This window comes from Trichosurus vulpecula, chromosome 5 (genome assembly GCF_011100635.1).
Source record: "Trichosurus vulpecula isolate mTriVul1 chromosome 5, mTriVul1.pri, whole genome shotgun sequence".
In the NCBI taxonomy this organism is placed as follows: domain Eukaryota; kingdom Metazoa; phylum Chordata; class Mammalia; order Diprotodontia; family Phalangeridae; genus Trichosurus; species Trichosurus vulpecula.
In genome coordinates, this window is record NC_050577.1 from 24727022 (window position 1) to 24745613 (window position 18592).

General features: G+C 40.8%; 1 protein-coding gene across 1 annotated transcript in view; it reads left to right on the plus strand.

The window, feature by feature from the left end:
• GADL1 (glutamate decarboxylase like 1) overlaps positions 1 to 9366 on the plus strand; it is a 169135-nt gene extending 159769 nt beyond the window's left edge. Inside the window, exon 14 of the mRNA XM_036760996.1 lies at positions 9193 to 9366. Coding sequence (XP_036616891.1) covers positions 9193 to 9366 — 174 coding nt within the window. The remainder of the gene's footprint in view (positions 1 to 9192) is intronic.
• The last annotated feature ends 9226 nt before the right edge of the window (positions 9367 to 18592 follow it).

The window sequence follows — 18592 nt, forward strand, 5'->3', positions numbered from 1 at the left end:
GTCTAGCTAGTACAGAAGCTGTTTTCTAGACCTGTTTCAGCCTTCTTGGGCAGCCTGCTATTGGTGCTACAGCGTGGGCAGCCAACTGGCTTTAGCCTCACTGCAGCTTAGAACACCCAAGCTGCCTCAATCCACTCCTCCCAAAGCGGAGATCAGAGGAGTACACTGCTATACCATCCCCCACCAGCTGATGATGTCATCACCTGTTTAAAAGCCTCTTTCATCTGTCATTCAAGTCCCTCCTTTGTTTCTTTTATGGGCTCTGTAGTCTAGTCAAATGGATACACCTTTCATGTCTCACTTTTCTGCATTCAATCTGTGCCCCATGCCTAGAATGCACTCCCCCTCAAATCTGCTTCTCCAAGTCCTTATCTGCCTTTTAGTCTGCTTAGCTGTGGTGTCACCTCCTCCACATAGAGAAAGGAGTGGCCTTGGCTTCAGTTTTGGCCTAGTCTCCTTCTCCTCCTCCCCCGTTGACAGGAGGAGGACCTTGAGAGCTTCATAGGTTCAGAGATTGGTGAACCTTCCATCTTGCCTTCAGTGTTCTCACTGCATCCCCAGATTAACTGGTGGTAGTTTCTACCCAGATAGCTTACTTCTATTGGGAACCAAAGATTGACTGGGAGTCAGCCCAAAGATTGGGTTCCCAGAAAAGAAAATAGATCATGCTTAAAGGGAGTGCCCAAGGAAAAATAGCTTCTCACATCCAGAAGCTGAGAGTTGGCCCTTTGCCATATGTTCTCTCTAAGCCTGGGCCCATATCCCCCTAGACTTTGTATGTGTTTTGTGTGAGAATGTATCACAGGCTTTTGGGGAAAGTGGTTTTATACTAACTGTTCTTTCTGTGACATCTTATTCCAAATGCTACTTAAAGCCAAGTGATTAAAATGATTCTCAACCAACAATCTCGGTAGGAAGCACGCTGGTCTAAGTTTGACCAGTGGTCTCAGAGATTCATCCTGATCAGGACGATCAAAGACACTCCTACAACCCTCATGGTAAGATAAGCCAACTTGGAGGATGGAGTTCATTTGAGGAAGTAGGAAGGGGAATAAGGAATGAGTACAAGGGGAAGAAGATTACGTGGGCTACAGTAACCTCAATGGTAACATTCTATGGCTCTTCCTAGTTACAAAAGGAGACACCGTGGAATTATGCAGAAAGCATGAAGCTTACAGTCAGGAGGCCTAAAGTTAATAAATCTGGCTGAGATCCTAATTCTGACATTGGGAGGCAAGACAGAGCAATGGAAAAAGCACTGGATTGGAAGCCAGAGGGCTGCAGGTCCAAATGCCACTTTTTGCACTCAATGACTATAAGTAAATGATCGGGCAAATCACCGATCCTCCCTTGGTCTCAGTTTCTTCATTTGTAAAATGAAGGGGTTGGTCCCTTCCAGCTCTAGAGTGAGAATTTTTTGTGTGGCGTTGGCTAAATCACTTCAATTTATGCCTCAGTTTCTTCATCTGTAAAATGGAGGTCTTTGACATGAAGACCTTCTAATGATCCCTTCCAGCTTTTGATCTTATACAGATTACATATTATATAGCTATAATCTATAATATAATATATATATAGATCTAAAGGGCAGAGTCTTATATGAGTCTCACAAGCACCCCCATGAAGAAAGGAGTCTATCTTATTATTTATATTTTATATATATATATATCTATCTTAATGATGTCTTACCCCAAAAGCATGAGTTGGTCAGGCCATTTACTCACTGTCAATGACTCCTCCTTACTCAGAGACTTTTTCGCAGATTTAAGCAGCTTTAAAAATTAAATAAAACTTGGTGCACAAGGAGTGGGACTCCCTTGGGATGTGGTGAGATACTTCTCACAGGGGCACAGTTATTGCCGGAGCCTGACTTGTACAAATTATAACCCTGGAGAAAACAATGGAGAGACATAGATGAAGACACTGAGCCATCTCATGGGGGTGTCAGCAACTTTCTCCACTCAAAATTCAGAGACCTGTCCCCTGAAGTACACAAGAAGAATCTGATTTACAATTTGAGGGAAAACCAGGCATAGAGTAATTGGCGAGGTGGAAAAGCAATCTCATTCCTGCCAAATTGCTTTCTCCAGCTCCAAACGCTCCATGGAGCGCTAGATTCGGGGCTCTGCATCTCGTTTATACATATAGATGCCTTTCTTGTATGAATATGGCATCTGGTACAAGTGTGATCTAATGTTGTTGTCAGCTAAAATAAACATTTTAATTAGGGGGGAAAAAGATGTTCCAAGTTGTCTACTCATGAGCTGGCCCTCAAGTTCTCCGAATGGAAAGCCATATTTAGTACCTATGTGAGTTTGGAACATTGTGAGGCTCTCCGAATCTCACTTTCTTCATCTATGGACTGGAGGTGGGAGTGTGGGGGTGGATCAGATGAGCACTAAGGCTCTGACCTTCTCTAAATTTATTATTATATAAAGATCCTTTGTTATTGGCAAGTACAAAGATATTCAACTTCCTCGAGCTCTAATTGGTCTAAAAACTTTGCTGTATCCAACACCCGTTTTGATCGTACAAAAAAATGGGTGCATGTACACGTACTGTAAGCTCTTTGTGGACAGGAACTGTCTCACTCTTGTCCTTTATATCCCCAGTGTCTGGGGTCCCCCCCCAACCCTTACCTGTGATTTCCAGCAGTGTAGGGAGCTTTTTTCCAATATGGAAACTCCCTGCAATGCTGATGATGGAATCCTAGATTTACAACTTGAAAGGACCTTAGAAGCCCTCAAGTCCAAACCCATCATTTTGTAGATGAGGAAACTGAGGTTCAGACAGGTGAATCTCCTTGCCCAGGATTACGCAATTAGTAAGAGTCTGAAGGATTCAAACCCAGGTCTTCTTAACTCCAAGGCCAGCACTCTATTCATTAAGCAATGTTGCCTCTTACCTTGTTCCAAGCAGGTGCTTAATAAAAGTCATTTTGCCTATTATAAATACCCAAATTGACTACAAAGAACATATAAAGGAAGATGCTATCTGCATGCAGAAAGAACTGATAAATGGCAGCATGTATAGAATGATTTTGCACACACACACACACACACACAATTTGTGTCTAATGGTAGCCATCTCTAGGGCAGGGAGGTAGGGGAAGGAAGAAAAGAAAAGAAATTTACACAATAACTTTAGTATATATTTCAAAGTAACAACAAGTTGTACATAATAGATTTTGCAGTTCCATGTGCAATTGTGTTTTTATTGTACTATGTTATAGAAATGCTTGTTTTATTCCATAAATTAAAAATAAAATATTTTAATGTTTATTGAATTCAATTGTTACTGTGAGAATTATGATTTTTCACCTTCCTCATTGAAATATTTTGTCTACTGACCTCCCCCCGCACTTGCCTTCTTCTAGCTACGTGTACCACCCATATATATCCACCCATATTTATAAACTTCCTAGACTTGACTGTAAGCTCCTTGAAGGCAGAGACTAAGTTTCATCTACACTTGGGCATGTCTTCCAGCATCTGGCATGGTGCTCGCTTGGAGGAATGGATTCTCTCCCCTTCCTGGCAGGCTTCAAGCAGATGCCCTCTTGTTCACTGTGATTCGGAGGGGATTCTTCATCAGCTTAGACCAGACAGCCTCTGAGATTCTGGGATAGCTGTCCCTAATTTGCTTATGTGTTGTTTAGCTTCTCATTTAGATTATATCCTTTCCAGCTTCCTTTATGGTGCTCTGAACTCAATAGCAATTCAAGTAACGTTTATTGAGAGCTTACAGTACAGGGCACTATGTTAGGTAACACACTATGAACTAATTGAGGGGTGGAGGTAAATTTTCATTGAATAAACAAATGGAAAAAAGAAATAGGAATCACTTTTCTGAAGTGTGTTAAAAATGCAATGGACATCCCCTTGCCTTTCTAGGACAACAGTGGACTAGATGGAGTGCACAGGTTTCCAAAGTGGGCAATATCACCCTATGGGGGTGCTGGAACAATCCAAAGGGGTGGTAGTAGCCTCGGGTGCAACTGGGGGACACTGAATAAAATAAGGGGGCGGTGCAAGCATAAGGAAAGAAGAGAAGATATGAAAATTTTGAAAAACTGTTCGTACATGTTTCATCTGTTGTGTAACAGAGTTTTAAAGTCATAGAGATTACATTATTTTCCAAATAAACACACAAAATGCAAGTTGTATCAGTGGTCAAGTTCTCCAACAGGTCTTAACAAGCAAGTGTTGGCAGGCAAGTGTGCTGCGTATTGTTGGAAAGTCCAGCATGCATCTGCAGGAATATGGGCATGTAATGACTTGTTTACAACACAGTTACATGATGCAATATTGCATCGTCAAAATTTCAATAGAGGAAAACCCATAAATTTACAATAAATTATTAAATTTAAGATGCATCATTTAAATATATATATATGAAATTGTGCAAATTTCAAAAAAAAAGTTAAATGGTTAAAGAAAGTAGACTTCCAGGAGAGCACTGAGTAATATTTTTAAAGGGGGCAATAGACCAAATAAGTTTGGGAACCTCTTTGGATAGAAGACCGGAGTTCAAATTTTGACATGTCTATAGGACTACATTTTTCAAGAGTGATACAGGTTCTCAAAGGGCCTCTTCACCTATAGAATACCATGTAGGTTGATCCTACCAAGCTGGGAAGAGTGTAGGTTTGGAAACAGATTGGATATATGTTGTCTGAGAAGCAGCCTAGATAAGTTTTGAGAGGCTCATCACCAGAACACTGGTCATTGTGTGAGGTATTTGGGGGGATCCACCAGCATATGATGATGGTCTACTAAGCCACAGAGGGTTTTCAATCTGTGTTATTTGAATAAACACCAACATTATGTCTAGAGATTTCAGGATTCTATAGAAGTAGATGCCCAAAGGTCCTCAGAGGCTATTTAGCCCAACAATCTCACTTTACAGATGAGGAAACTGAGGCCAGAGAGAATATAACTTGCCTAAGTTCACATGGGCAATTAATGAACTACTCAGTTCTAAAATTAGGAGCCTAGATTTTGATCGAGGATCAAAATTGTTGATTCCTATTGTTGACAGAAATATCCACATAGGTGAAACTCCGGATGCCTAAAGAACTTCATAGTTTAGATATCGAAGAAACTTTAGAAGTCCTCTGAGCTGATCCCTTCCCTTTACAAATAAGGAAACTGAAACCAGAATAGGTTAAATGACTTATCAAAGGTCACACAGGTAGTAAATGGTGGAGTCAATTTGGACCCATGTCTCATTTCCAACCCCCTACTCTCTATCCACTGCACTGACAAGAGGCGCTAGAACACCACTCCATTGTGGAAAGGCTGTTCTGAGCAGGGAAGTGGCGCGATCAGATGGCTGTATAGAGGATGGATTGGAGATGAGAAAGGCTAGAGGGAATAGACTGCCTTAGATGCTTGCTTTTGTATTCTTAGTACTTAGCACAGTACCTGGCATGTGATAATTGCTTAATAAATATTCTAGCTGCTGTCTGTCTATCTATTCCTCTATCCATCTATGATACTGTTCCCTTTTATTGAAGCATCCCAGTGTCACCTTTACTTCTCCCTCTCTCCTTTCTCCCTCTTTCCCTCCTCTCCTCTCTCTCCCTCTCTTCTTTCTCATCTTTCTCTTTCCCTATCTCTTCTCTCTCTCCCCACCTCTCTCCTTCCTTCTCTCTCTGTCTCTCTTTCTCTCTCTCCCTCTCTCACCCCATCTCTCTGTCTCTCTCACCCCATCTCTCTGTCTCTCTGTCTCTGTCTCCCTCTCTGTCTCTGTCTCTCTCTCCCTTTCTGTCTCTGTTTCTCCCTCTTTCCTTCTCTCTGTCTCTCTCTGTCTGTCTCTCTCCTTCTCTCTGTCTCTCTGTCTGTCTCTGTCTCTGTCTCTCTCTGTCTCTCTCTCTTTCTCTCTCTCTTTCCCTATCTCTCTCTCTCTTTTTTTGTTTCAATTCTCAGATGAGATCTTCCTTTTTTGTTTACAAGAAAAATTATAACTGACACTATTCATTATGATAATGAACTCATTTCATAGTGTGGACATATTGTGGACTGTAATTAAAATGCTGAGGCTCTTGGAATAAGGTAAAAAAAAAACCCTAACACTTTCTGAGAAGGTAGGCTCATAGAAGAGATGAACAGGAATAGGCAAAAGCAAATTAGATTGGAGCCAAAAATATGCCTGCTTTGAATGCAAAATTGACTGTAAGCCAGAGACATTTACAGCATCCATAACAGTGATGTAGGCTCAGAGCTTTGAAGGGCACAGCAGTTTGTTAAAAATACCATGTCACCATGAAACACTTGCTTCTGAATGAATGGCCTGGGGATTGTCTGGTGAGACCTTTATCATGTGGGTGCCTGCTAGAAATACTCATGCCAAAGAAATTTGCTTGTTTCACTTTTCACTTTTTGTAACCCCAATTTTCATGTTGGTGCCTCTTGCTTTATGGAATATGATATAAATTAATATAGATCTATGGAGCTTGTATCAAATGGTGACTCTGTCTCATTCATTCACCAACTGAGGAGGTCTCCTAGTCAGTAACTTGTAAGCTTACTTTCAGTGTGTGTGTTTGCATATGTGTGTGTTTGTGTGTGTGTGTGTGCGCGCGCGCGTGTGTGTACATGTAACTTCAGTGGATCTGTAATCTCATCATTGTGAGCATCCTCTCTATCCAACTACATATCAGCATCTAGACAATAGCCATTTTTCATCCAGTTCCTTTTTCCCGGGTGGATAGTTAGACAGCACTCATTGGAGTGGTTATAGAACTCATCCATGAGACCTGGAAGACCTCACCATTATTGATAGGGAATTACTCTACTTTGGATTACCTCCATGATCATGGTGATCACCTTTGATGAGCATACATCTCTTTGTTCAATGCCTTGTCTACTATCAATAGTCAGAAGGTTGTTGAACAAGGACACGTCTGTTGTGCCTTTCAGAGAAACTTGCATAATTATGACATATGGGCAGGATATCATTGTTAGAGAAGAGTGTTTACAGAAGCAGTTTACTCTGCTGAACGAAATGCATTCTTATAGTCACCAAACAGCAAGCATAGTGGGATCACATGTTCTTCACCCCGTTTGCTTTGGCCTATTGTGTGGACTATTTCTTGTGAAGTTCTGCCTGTTCCTTTTGAATATCTACGTAAGGATTTCCTTAATCTGTGTGTAGATCATTCTCATATAAATTTTATATAGATGGGAAAGTGGACATATAGGTTGGCAATCCTTGATGCCCTTTTTGTAGTAATAAAACCTTAGATTTCCCACACATACATCTTTAGTGTCTTCTCCAGTTAAAGAAACCTTGGGAATTGATCCATCAATGTTCTCATATTTCTCCCTCTGTGTCTATTTTGTCTAGTTTGGATACTTTGGCTATCTTTGTTCTTTTCAATGGCATATCTATAAGCACATCTAGGACTTCAGTGGTAGAGTTCAAATATGGTGGCCCAACTGCTCTTGATAGTGAAAAGAATTAGCTATAAAAATCTTTGCAGATCTTTTCTATTTTTCATCTGTTTGTTGGTTTCCTTCCATTTTTATCCTTAAATGCCCTCTAGTGGGCCTCTTTCCAAGCTTTCTTTACAGGAGATTTAGTCTCTACTGCTTCTTATTGCTCATAATCTTACATTACTCTTCTCCAAAAGATTTTACAAACAAGTTTATGTCCTAAGTGGACATTGACCTTGGCTGCCAAGTTTTTCCTGCTTGGAAAGTAAGTAAAATGTTTTCACTTCTGCATTGCAGTTCTTCAGATACTTGAAGATAGCAATGCCGCCTCTCCAAAGTCTTCCTTCTTCTCAGAGCCCGTTCATGTTGCCATCCTCATACACTCTGGCCTCTAACTCCAGCTGGACAATCCAATCTCCCACCACAGGGCTCTGGGCGAACATTTGGTGAACATTTATTATATTAAGAAGGACCCAGACCCACCAAGCTAATCCATGGCTGACTGCCACCACCTGCTTACCCTTACTACTTTAAGAATATAGATCTAAATAACACTACCAAAAGACCTTCAGAATTACCTTCCATTTGTACTGTTTTTATTTTACTTATGCATATATACTTGCATGATGCACCTCTCATTAGAATATGAGCTTCTTGAGGGCAGGAACCATTTAGCACAATGCTCAAAACATGGTAGGCATCAATACTTGTTTACCCTTCCTTGGGGACTATATTTGTATGTGTATGTATATGCACATACACACACACATATTGTCTTCCCATGTTAGAATGTAAGTTCTTTGAGGTCAGGACCCGTCTTGCTCGTCTGTATTTGTATCCTCAGCATTTGTCATGGTCCCTAGCACATCTTCAGTGCTTCAGTAGCTAGATGGCACAGTGAATAGAAAGAAGGGATTAGAATCCGGAAGACCTGAGTACATATCCTGCCTCTGATCTTTACTAGCTATGAGACCCTGAGCATGTCACTTAAACTGCTCTCTGCCCCAGACTCATCTGCAAAGTGGGGATAATTATAACACCTACTTCAGGATTGTTTCAAGGATTAAATGAGTTAATGTACTTTGCCGACATTAAAGCCCTATGTAAAAGTTTACCTCATTATTAAATGTGTTTCCTTCCCAATTAATTCTTCTCCAAGTTAAATATCCCCCATTCCCTTGGCTGATCCTAATATATCTTGAGCTTAAACCTCTTTACCATCCAGGTCACCTGCTCTGGACACTCTATAGCTTGTCAATGTCCTTCCTACAATGTGGTACCCAGAACAGAAAACAATGCTCTAGACATGGTCTGGTTGAGGCTGAGAACAGCGAGATCATCACCTGCCTGCTCCTGGAGACTGCATCTTTCATTGTAACCTGAGATGGCCTTAACTTTTTTCCCCTATCATTTCACACTGTTGGTTCATATTGACTCGCCTATAACTCCCAGATCGTTTTCATGGGAACTGTCATCTAGCCACACCTCCTCCATCTTAAATTTATGAAGGTGACTTTTAAAAATTCATCATTTAGAAGTACTTAGTTAAAAGACTCCTTTGAAAGTATGATTTTGTAGGTATAGGAGAAACAACTGAAAAGTAGGGATTGTATCTTTTTTTTAATGCCCAGAAAACATGGAGGACAGTGGTTCTACTCAGGGCAGGCACTCCAAAAATGCTGTTCCAATAATGAGGGGTCTCTAGCTCTATAGCCTGTTTGCTTTACTATTTTTTCCCTCCTTGATCCTTCAGGTTGCTCCCGCCATTAAAGAGAGGATGATGAAGAAAGGCAGCATGATGCTGGGTTACCAGCCACATCAGGGCAAAGTCAACTTCTTCCGCCAGGTGCTGATCAGCCCCCAAGTGAGCCGTGAGGACATGGACTTCCTCCTCGATGAGATTGACCTCCTAGGTAGAGACATGTAGCCATTGCTCAGGAAGGCCCCAGAGCACAAATCCCACCGAGCAGAAATTTCCCGATCAAGAACATCTGGGGCCTTGTTATAGAGATGCTATTCTTCAGATGCTCATTAGGAAATGCTACCATCACTTTAAAATTAAATTGCTTAGTGTGCTCTTAAAAGTGACTCAAAAGCCTCCAAAGTCTGGAAAAGCAAGGGTGACAGAATCCTGAAAATATCCTCACTGCTGCTGTTATAGTTCGGACACCTTCTCTAGGAGAGTCGTCTGGGAGGAGTTCTCTTGGAGGGTGGGGCAGAGCAAGGGTCCTGGGTATTAAGCAGCCATTCCCTCTTTAAAGGATTTGTAAGACTCCTAACCATAGGAATTGTGGTTCTTATGCTTCACAATCATAATCCCAAAAGATTCACATTAACAGTTCAGAGGAGCTTTGGAATGGTTGAGAGATGAGTTGGGCATTGTCCTGCTAGGAGCTTGACCTTGTTCCTGTCCCCCAGCAGTTAGACTCTGCACAGATAGATCTTGCCTAGATCTTTGGAGGCCCTAGAAGCATGTTAAAGCTATTTTTAAAAAGAGGAATGATGAAAGATATTTATATGAAAGAGATAACGTTTTGTGGACTGATTGTGGCAAATGATTGGAATTCAACTGATCTGTTCTACTCTACCTACAGATTTTTTTAAAACTCTCAAATTACTTTATAGAGTATATATTTGTTATTAGTTGTGTTTTCCTTTTTCCATCAAAGATTACCAGCTCCAAGAATGTTCTTTCATCCTAGTCTTCTGGACCACATTCTTGTTTTGCTCTTGAGTCCTGTTCTTTCTTTTTGGCTTAACCCCCAGGTACGAATCTGCTTCGACCACCGTAAGACACAGGGTCTGATTACACAACGTTTATCTTCCCTGCCTTTGGAGGGGAAGGGCTACTTATAAATGATACTGATAACTCACATTTATATCATGTTTTAATGCTTAGAGCTTGGTGGTACAAATATTTTTGTCTACATTTTACGGATGAGGAAACAGAGGTTCAGATAAGAGAAGTCATAGTAAATATCACAACTGGGGTTTTAACCCAGATCTCCTGACACCAATGCCAGCACTCTTTCCACACTAACTCTCACTTTAGAAAGAGGGAGAGAGTAGGCCCAACGTAGCCCTCAAAAGTTAAAACTTTGGTCATGAAGTTAAATAAGGATCATCATCTATACGGAAACAACTAAATGAAGGTAAGAATAGACTTTCATCAATCCCCAAGACCATGTACTTATAATGGTCAATTTTGTTTTGACCATTTACCAATAGCATGGCTATACTAGGTTCCATCCATCCTTTTGACAAAGATTTATTAAGTGCCTCCTATGTGCCAGGCACTGTGCAAAGTGCTGGGAACAAAAATATTTTAAAAAGATGAATCACTTTTTACCTCAAAGAGCTTTTATTCTATTGATACATGGCCCTCTTGGATGAGACCACCACTTTAGCAAATTATCCTGCTACCTACAAAAGTCCCTTTGTTTTGGGGGTTCTGTGAATTGTTATCTTCCAGTTACTTCTTTCTCTTGTTTTTGTGGGTTGGTTTGCTTTGAAATACTCATTGTGTGTTTTTGTGAAGACTGAAGAGTAAATTAAAGGACGTGGTCATGTATTATTTATTGTTCATTTTCCTAGGCTGTGACTAACTGTAAAGCTGAAATCAGAAGTTGTCTTGTTTGCACCTAGTTTATTCATCGAGGTAGCAATGACCAATGCATTTTTCTCTTTCACATCTTGAATACTGAAAATTGTCTCTAAATGAAGTGCTTTAATGCCTTCAATCAACGTGTCCAGTGCTGTACAACATTCCCATTTATGAGCTCCAAAATGCCAGTGACTTATTGTGATCACAAGATAATGGATAAAAACAAAAACAGGAGCTCTTCACCAACATCTTAAAATACCTTCACAGTCGTTCCTGGGAGTGGATTATCTTGATCCCATCTATGAGCCTAATTCTACCTTTCTCTAGGAGTTTTACTTGATAAAGGACTAGACAGTCCTTTAGATACATAGTTCGTCATAGTAAGCCCTGTATGGCTATCTTCTAGGTATATCGGCTATATTGGAATTGTATTCCTATTCTTCATAGACCTGGGCTACAGCTGCACCAAAGGCTTTACGGATTGAAAGATGTAAAAGTATTAGTTTTCCTTGATCTGTTTCTTTTCCTTTAGACAAAAATTATGCAAGCATACTCTACTAATTGACTCTATTCAAAACACAATGTTAGGTGAAACAACGTTCCTGGGGGCAATGAGTTACTTAGGAATCAGGTTATCAGTGGGTGATTGGCCAGACAAATTGACAGATAGGGTTTGTGGCTTTATTGTGGGGTTTAGTTAAAAATGTATTCATAATGTTATTAATAGGACAGCCTTATCCAAAGCAGTGTCTGCTGTCATTGTAGGCTTTGAATATCCAACAACTGGTATCAAGAATTTCTCTTTTTATGTTTATCGCTACTGTTTTCATTTTAGCCTCTTGTTTATGTCCTATGTTTCCATTATGTCAGAATGGTTAAGGTACGTTTACCAACACGCCTCTAAATTTTATAGATGCTTACTAACTATGCAATGATGCTGCTGCTTATATTTGTTTAAACTACAGCAATAACAAGAAGTTTTTTTGAAGTCTGCACACAATATTCATGAAATCTACATTTGCATCCTTGTGCAAAAATGAACATTAGAGCATAAATTTCTCATTTGACTTGATTTTTCCCCCTGTCATCTACTGCTTACTAATTATAACATTTATATACTATAATGTCCCTCCTGGACTAGGCTGCCATTGTAGCAGTAGAGACAAGAGACTGCGTATCTTGTAGTTGATGATTTGAATAAAATTAGACAAGAGAAATGAAGTATGTGTTTGTCTTTTATCTGGGGTGTAGGGGGGAAGTGCTGACCTGGATGTCAATAGACCTGGGTTCCACTTCCAATTCTGCCCCTCCTTAGCATTATAATCATGAAGAAGTATGTCTGGAAGTCAGTTGCTTAATCTGTAAAGTAAAGGAGTTGAACTTTCCTGCTGGGGGTGGGGGTGGGGGTGGACTGCCTGCCTCAAGTCTCTCGCATTCCAATCCATTCTCAATTCAGCCATTAAAGTGGTTTCCTAAAGCTCAGGCCTGACCATGTCATTTACCTGTTCCCCACTCCCCAGTAAACTCCAGTGGCTCCAGGAGCAAATACAAAATGCTCTGCTTGGCATTCAAGGACCTTCATAACCTAGCCCCTTCCTACCATTCCAATCTTCTTACATCATATTACCCTACTTCAATCCAGTGACCTGGTACCTCCTGACTGTTCCACAGACAAGGCCCTCCATCTCTGGGCTCCAAACATTTCTTCTGATTATCTCTCATGCCTGGAACACTGCCTCCCACTCCACTCTGACTACTGACTTCCCTGACTTCATTTAAATCTCAACTAAAACCCTGTCTTCTGCAGGAAGCCTTTCCCAATCTCTCTTAATTCTAGCACCTTCCTTCTGTTAATTAATTCCTGTTTATATCATACATAGCTTCCTTTGTATATATTTGTATGTTATCCCAGTGTAGACTATAAGCTCCTTGAGGGCAGACACTGTTTTTTGCCTCTTTTTGCATCCCCAGCACTTAGCACAATGCCTGGCACATAGTAGGTGCTTAATAAATGTTTATTGATGATTGATTTATTGATAGACGATCCTCACATTCCATCTCCCATTTCTATGACTTTGCACAGATTACATCCCCAACTTTGGAATGTTCTCTCTCCCCATCTCTTATAATCTCTACTTGCTTTTAAGGCTCAGCTCATGTGATACCTCTTACAAGAGGCCTTTCCTGATTGCCCTAGTGGTATTTATCTGTCTACGTTAATGTTTCCCTTCTGAGTAGTGGAATGTCACCTTGACGGCAGAAGTTGTTTCATTTTTTTGTCTGTGTCCCCAACACCTTGGACCTTAATGAATTGAATCAAAGACACTTCAACTTCTAAAATCTTTTTACTCTAATTTTTCTGAAATATAGAGTGGAAGATGGGGAAATTCAACAGCAAGAACACGGGCTCCTGGAAGCAGTCATACCTTTTCAAGGTTGACAGGGAGATCTCAGGTAGAAGGAAAAGCAAGAGCTACTTGAAATTTCACAGATTCCATCTCCTCCCCAAGAAGCATTCAGAGGGGCCACCACCAGTCTTGAGGCACTAAGTGGAATGGTCCAACCTGGAAACTGACTGTGATTTTTAAGTCAAAAAGAATTAGGAAGTGGGTTGGGAATGAAAGAGTCAACATGTCAGTTGTGTCCTCCTTGGAAAGAGTGTCATCTGGCATGTCGTTGCCCGTTTTCTTTTCAATGATTATGAGATGTGACTAAACCAAACAGCTTTTGAATTTCTGTTGAAACTCCCAATATATAACTTCTTTTTTTTATTGCAGAATTATCTGGGATCAGGAAGCAGCTTAGCACGGGAGAGAATATCGTATTATAACACTGACACACAGGCATGAGGCAGCACCTGAAAGACTATTAATTTTTTCTGACAGGTGGAAATTGTGCCTCACTCCCCATCTGCCGCTCGCTCAGCAATCATGATCCCAGAGGAGTAAATAGGGGCAATTTGAAAGCGTCTTCCGGAGCAGACGTCTCATCTGAATTTGTCTATTCAGCGTTAAATCCTACACTACTTAGACTTGTGTACTGGATTTTCCAATTTTTTCCCCTACCATCCTGACAGGCTACAATTTGCAGCCGTCCCTGACAAGTAATTGGCAATTTGGGGATGTAAAATAGACAAGAGAATTGGAGACATCTTGGAATAAAAGGATGCTTTAAAATATGCATATAAGATTGATAAGAGATCTGGCCCCAAAATGTGCCATTCAGATGAAGAGGAGAGGAAGGAAAACTGGGTCAGGAGCATTCCTGCTCATGCAAGGTGCTGTCTTGTTAAGGACAGGTAATTAGAAAACCAGTGTCTGCCATTTGTAATGCTATTAATGTTATTTTGCCTTATTGCAGAGCTTCCTGTTCTAACTCTAGTTTGAATCTAGTTTTGATCTTTAAGTCTTAGAGGCTATTATACTATAAGCACTAGACTGAGAAACTCAAGACTCTTTAGGTCAGGGATGGGACTTCATCCAACCACATTATCATTTACAGGAAGAAATGGAAGAATGAACTCATTTGCTCATGGTCACACAGCCACATTCATCTACTTGCTCTTCCCTGTCCCAATATCCCATCTCTATGTCTTTTTCCATGCTGCCCCATGCCTGGACTACACTCCCTCCCTTAAATTTAGAGGCAGCATTCAAATCCTCCCCTGACACTTACTAGCTACTTGACCTTGGGTAAACTATATCACTTTTGGCCTCAGTTTTTACATCAGTAAAATAAAAGGGTTGCATTAGATGGCCTCAAAGGTCCCTTGTATTTCTCCAGGTCTCTCCAGGTCTGAAGGTTTCTCATGAGACATAGGAGACACTGGCACAGGACTGCCAAGAATGGTGTGCCCACTTCAAAGAAGGCAACGTGCTCTATGAGCAAAGCAGGATTCCAGTAGCTCAAAAGAAACATGAGATGCACAAATTTATAGAATCTCTGTTCCAAATGTTCAGTTTTCCTCCTGCTCCTTCATATATTAACTTTTAGAACCCAACAGTCTTAAACTGAGCACTGCCCTAAATATCACATATTTAGGGTTTGCCACAGTATTGGATTTTTCAGCAGTTTCATCAGAAAGAGCCAGCCTGGTTGTATTGAGAGCAAGTTGTGCCAGACTAATTTCATTTAGTGGTTGTCAGGGTTGAAGCAGTAGATTGGGAAAATGCTCTCAATAGAGTTTCTCCAGATTTCAGTACAGCATTTGACAATGCCTCTCATGTTATCTTTATGAAATAGAAGGGAAAATATGGGCCCATGACAGTAGAGACAGGTGGATTAGGACATGGTTGAGGGACTGGACCCCCAGAGTTGTTATTAAATTGCTTAACATCAATGTGGAAGATCTTTGATGGAGTACCCCAGGGATTGGGGCTTGGCCCTGTACTGTTAAACAGTTTGCTGATTTTTATCAATGACTGGGTGTAATGTTAATGGGATGTAAGCTCTTCCCCACCCATCAATAGGCCTCAGGTGGAGCTCATTAAGGGAAGCTTGCTTAGGGAAGGCTATCTTTTGCTAATTTCTAATTAGGCACTGAGTCAGGAGGTTCTGATGCCTTCTGGCTCAAAGAAGTGTATATATACTCTGAATTGGTATTTTGCTTTGGGAGTTTGCTTATGAGAAGGATCTTGTGATTCCCTGGTCAAGACTCTAAGTAGCCATATGTTCAGAACTCCCCAATTGCTCAGATGTAAAGACTCTCCTGATCCAGTGGTGTATGTAAAGTGTATAGCAATATTGCTTTGATTTAGGCAGTCAGAACCCTGTCTGTTGATCTTTGTTTTTCTTCATTGTATTTTCTCTGAAGTTCAGGGTGCTGACTTTTCCCCGAACAAGTGAATGTAATTAAAAAAAATATTCTTGACCCCTTAAATCTTTCCTAGTGAAGCAGATTTAAGAACCTGTGCTAGAAGCCATCCTGGGTATGCCAGTGTGGTTGCTGTTACACTGGGTTAAAGGTATAGAAGACATGCTTATCAAATCTGAAGATGATCCCTCAGTAGTTGCTATAACTAATAGGCTGAGTCAAGTCAAGATCCAAAGAGATCTCAACAGGCTCAAATGTAGGGTTAAAGATAACAAGATTAAATTCATGGTACATGAGCTCCCCACCATGTCCCTCCAAAAAGCTATAAAAAATGGCTTTGAACAAATTCTAGAACTGCAGAACCCACAAAATCGCAGAGGGAAGCAGGGATCCAGCCTAGGAAAGCCTGGATGGTTGCTGGATGAGGTCTATCGTGCGCGGAGTGGAGGGGAGCGGAGCTCAGCATGGGAGGCAGCAGGACCAGCCAGACCAGGAGCTGGGCAGAACAGGCCCTAGCACCCTGAATTAGTGAGCTGTGGCAGTTACCAGGCTTCTCAACCCACAAACACCAAAGACAACAGAGAAGGTTAGTGGGAAAAGCTGCGGGGGACAGAGTTCAAGGTTCGGCCACTGCCCCAGGGGCAGCAGGGGAGATGCAGCTACAGAACTACAGCTGCAGTTACTTCTGGCCCCAGGCCCACATGGTGGGAGGAATTAAGTGGCAGATCAGAGCAGGAGTGAAGAGCCTGCTGAAGATTTGTGTCAGGTCTGGGTTGGTGGTTCTTGAGGAAGGAGGAGTGCTGGGGTGGCAGAGCTGGCTATATAGAAATAGCTCTGAAACCAACTGCACATCCCTTCAAGCTTGGAACAAAGTACTCTTTGCTCTACAAGCAGTCATACCCTGACGAAAAACTCAAGGGTCAAGTAAGTTGGCTGGGAACATGGCCAGGCAGCAAAAACGCACCCAGATTCAGTCTCAGACTTTGCAATCTTTCTTTGGTGACAAAGAAGACCAAAACATACAGCCTGAAGAAGTCAACAAAGTGCAAGAGCCTACACCAAAAGCCTCCAAGAAAAACATGAACTGGTCTCAGGCCATGGAAGAGCTCAAAAAGGAGTTGGAAAAGCAAGTTAGAGAAGTAGAGGAAAAATTGGGACGAGAAATGAGAATGATGCAAGAAAAACAAGTCAATGACTTGCTAAAGGAGATCCAAAAAAATACTGAAAAAAAATATTGAAGAAAACAACACTTTAAAAAATAGACTAACTCAAATGGCAAAAGAGTTCCAAAAAGCCAATGAGGAGAAGAATGCCTTGAAAGGCAGAGTTACCCAAATGGAAAAGGATGTCCAAAAGACCACTGAAGAAAATACTACCTTAAAAATGAGATTGGAGCAAGTGGAAGCTAGTGACTTGATGAGAAATCAAGATATTATAAAACAGAACCAAAGGAATGAAAAAATGGAAGACAATGTCAAATATCTCATTGGAAAAACCACTGACCTGGAAAATAGATCCAGGAGAGATAATTTTAAAATTATTGGACTACCTGAAAGCCATGATCAAAAAAAGAGCCTAGATATCATCCTTCAAGAAATTATCAAGGTGAATTGCCCTGATATTCTAGACCCAGAGGGTAAAATAGAAATTGAAAGAATCCACAGATCACCTCCTCAGAAAGATCCCAAAAAGAAAACTCCTAGGAACATTGTCACCAAATTCCAGAGCTCCCAGGTCAAGGAGAAAATATTGCAAGCAGCCAGAAAGAGACAATTTGAATATTGTGGAAAAACAATCAGGATAACACAGGATCTGGCAGCTTCCACATTAAGGGACCGAAGGGCTTGCTCCAAGGCAAAATATAGATTTTCAATAAAATAGAGGACTTTCAAGCTTTCTCAGTGAAAAAACCAGAGCTGAATAGAAAATTTGACTTTCAAACACAAGAATCAAGAGAAGCATGAAAAGGTAAACAAGAAAGAGAAATCATAAGGGACTTATTAAAGTTGAACTGTTTTGTTTACATTCCTACATAGAAAGATGATTTGTATGATTCATGAGACCTCAATATCATAGTAGCTGAAAGGAATCTGCATATGTATATATGTGTATACATATATATACATATGTATGTGTCTATGTATGTAGATAAATAGGTATATATATATATATATATATATATATATATATATATATACACACACACACACAAAGGGCACAGGGTAAGTTGAATATGAAGGGATGATATCTAAAAAAAATAAAATCAATTTAAGGGATAAGAGAGGACTACATTGAGAGAGGGAGAAAGGGACAGATAGAATGGGGTAAATTATCTCGCATAAAAGTGGCAAGAAAAAGTGGTTCTGTAGGAAGGGAAGAGGCAGCAGGTGAGGGGGAATGAGTAAATCTTGCTCTCATTGGATTTGACCTGAGGAGGGAATACCATACACACTCAATTGGGTATCTTACCCCACAGGAAAGGAGGAAGAAGATAAAAAAGGGAGGATGATAGAAGGGAGGGCAGATGGGGGGGAGGAGCTAATCAAAAACAAACACTTTCGAAAAGGGACAGAGTCAAGGGAGAAAATTCAATAAAGGGGGATAGGTTAGGAAGGAGCAAAACATAGTTAGTCTTTCACAACATGAGTATTGTGGAAGGGTTATACATAATGATACACATGTGGCCTATGTTGAATTGCTTGACTTCTTAGGGATGGTGGGTGGGGAGGGAAGAGG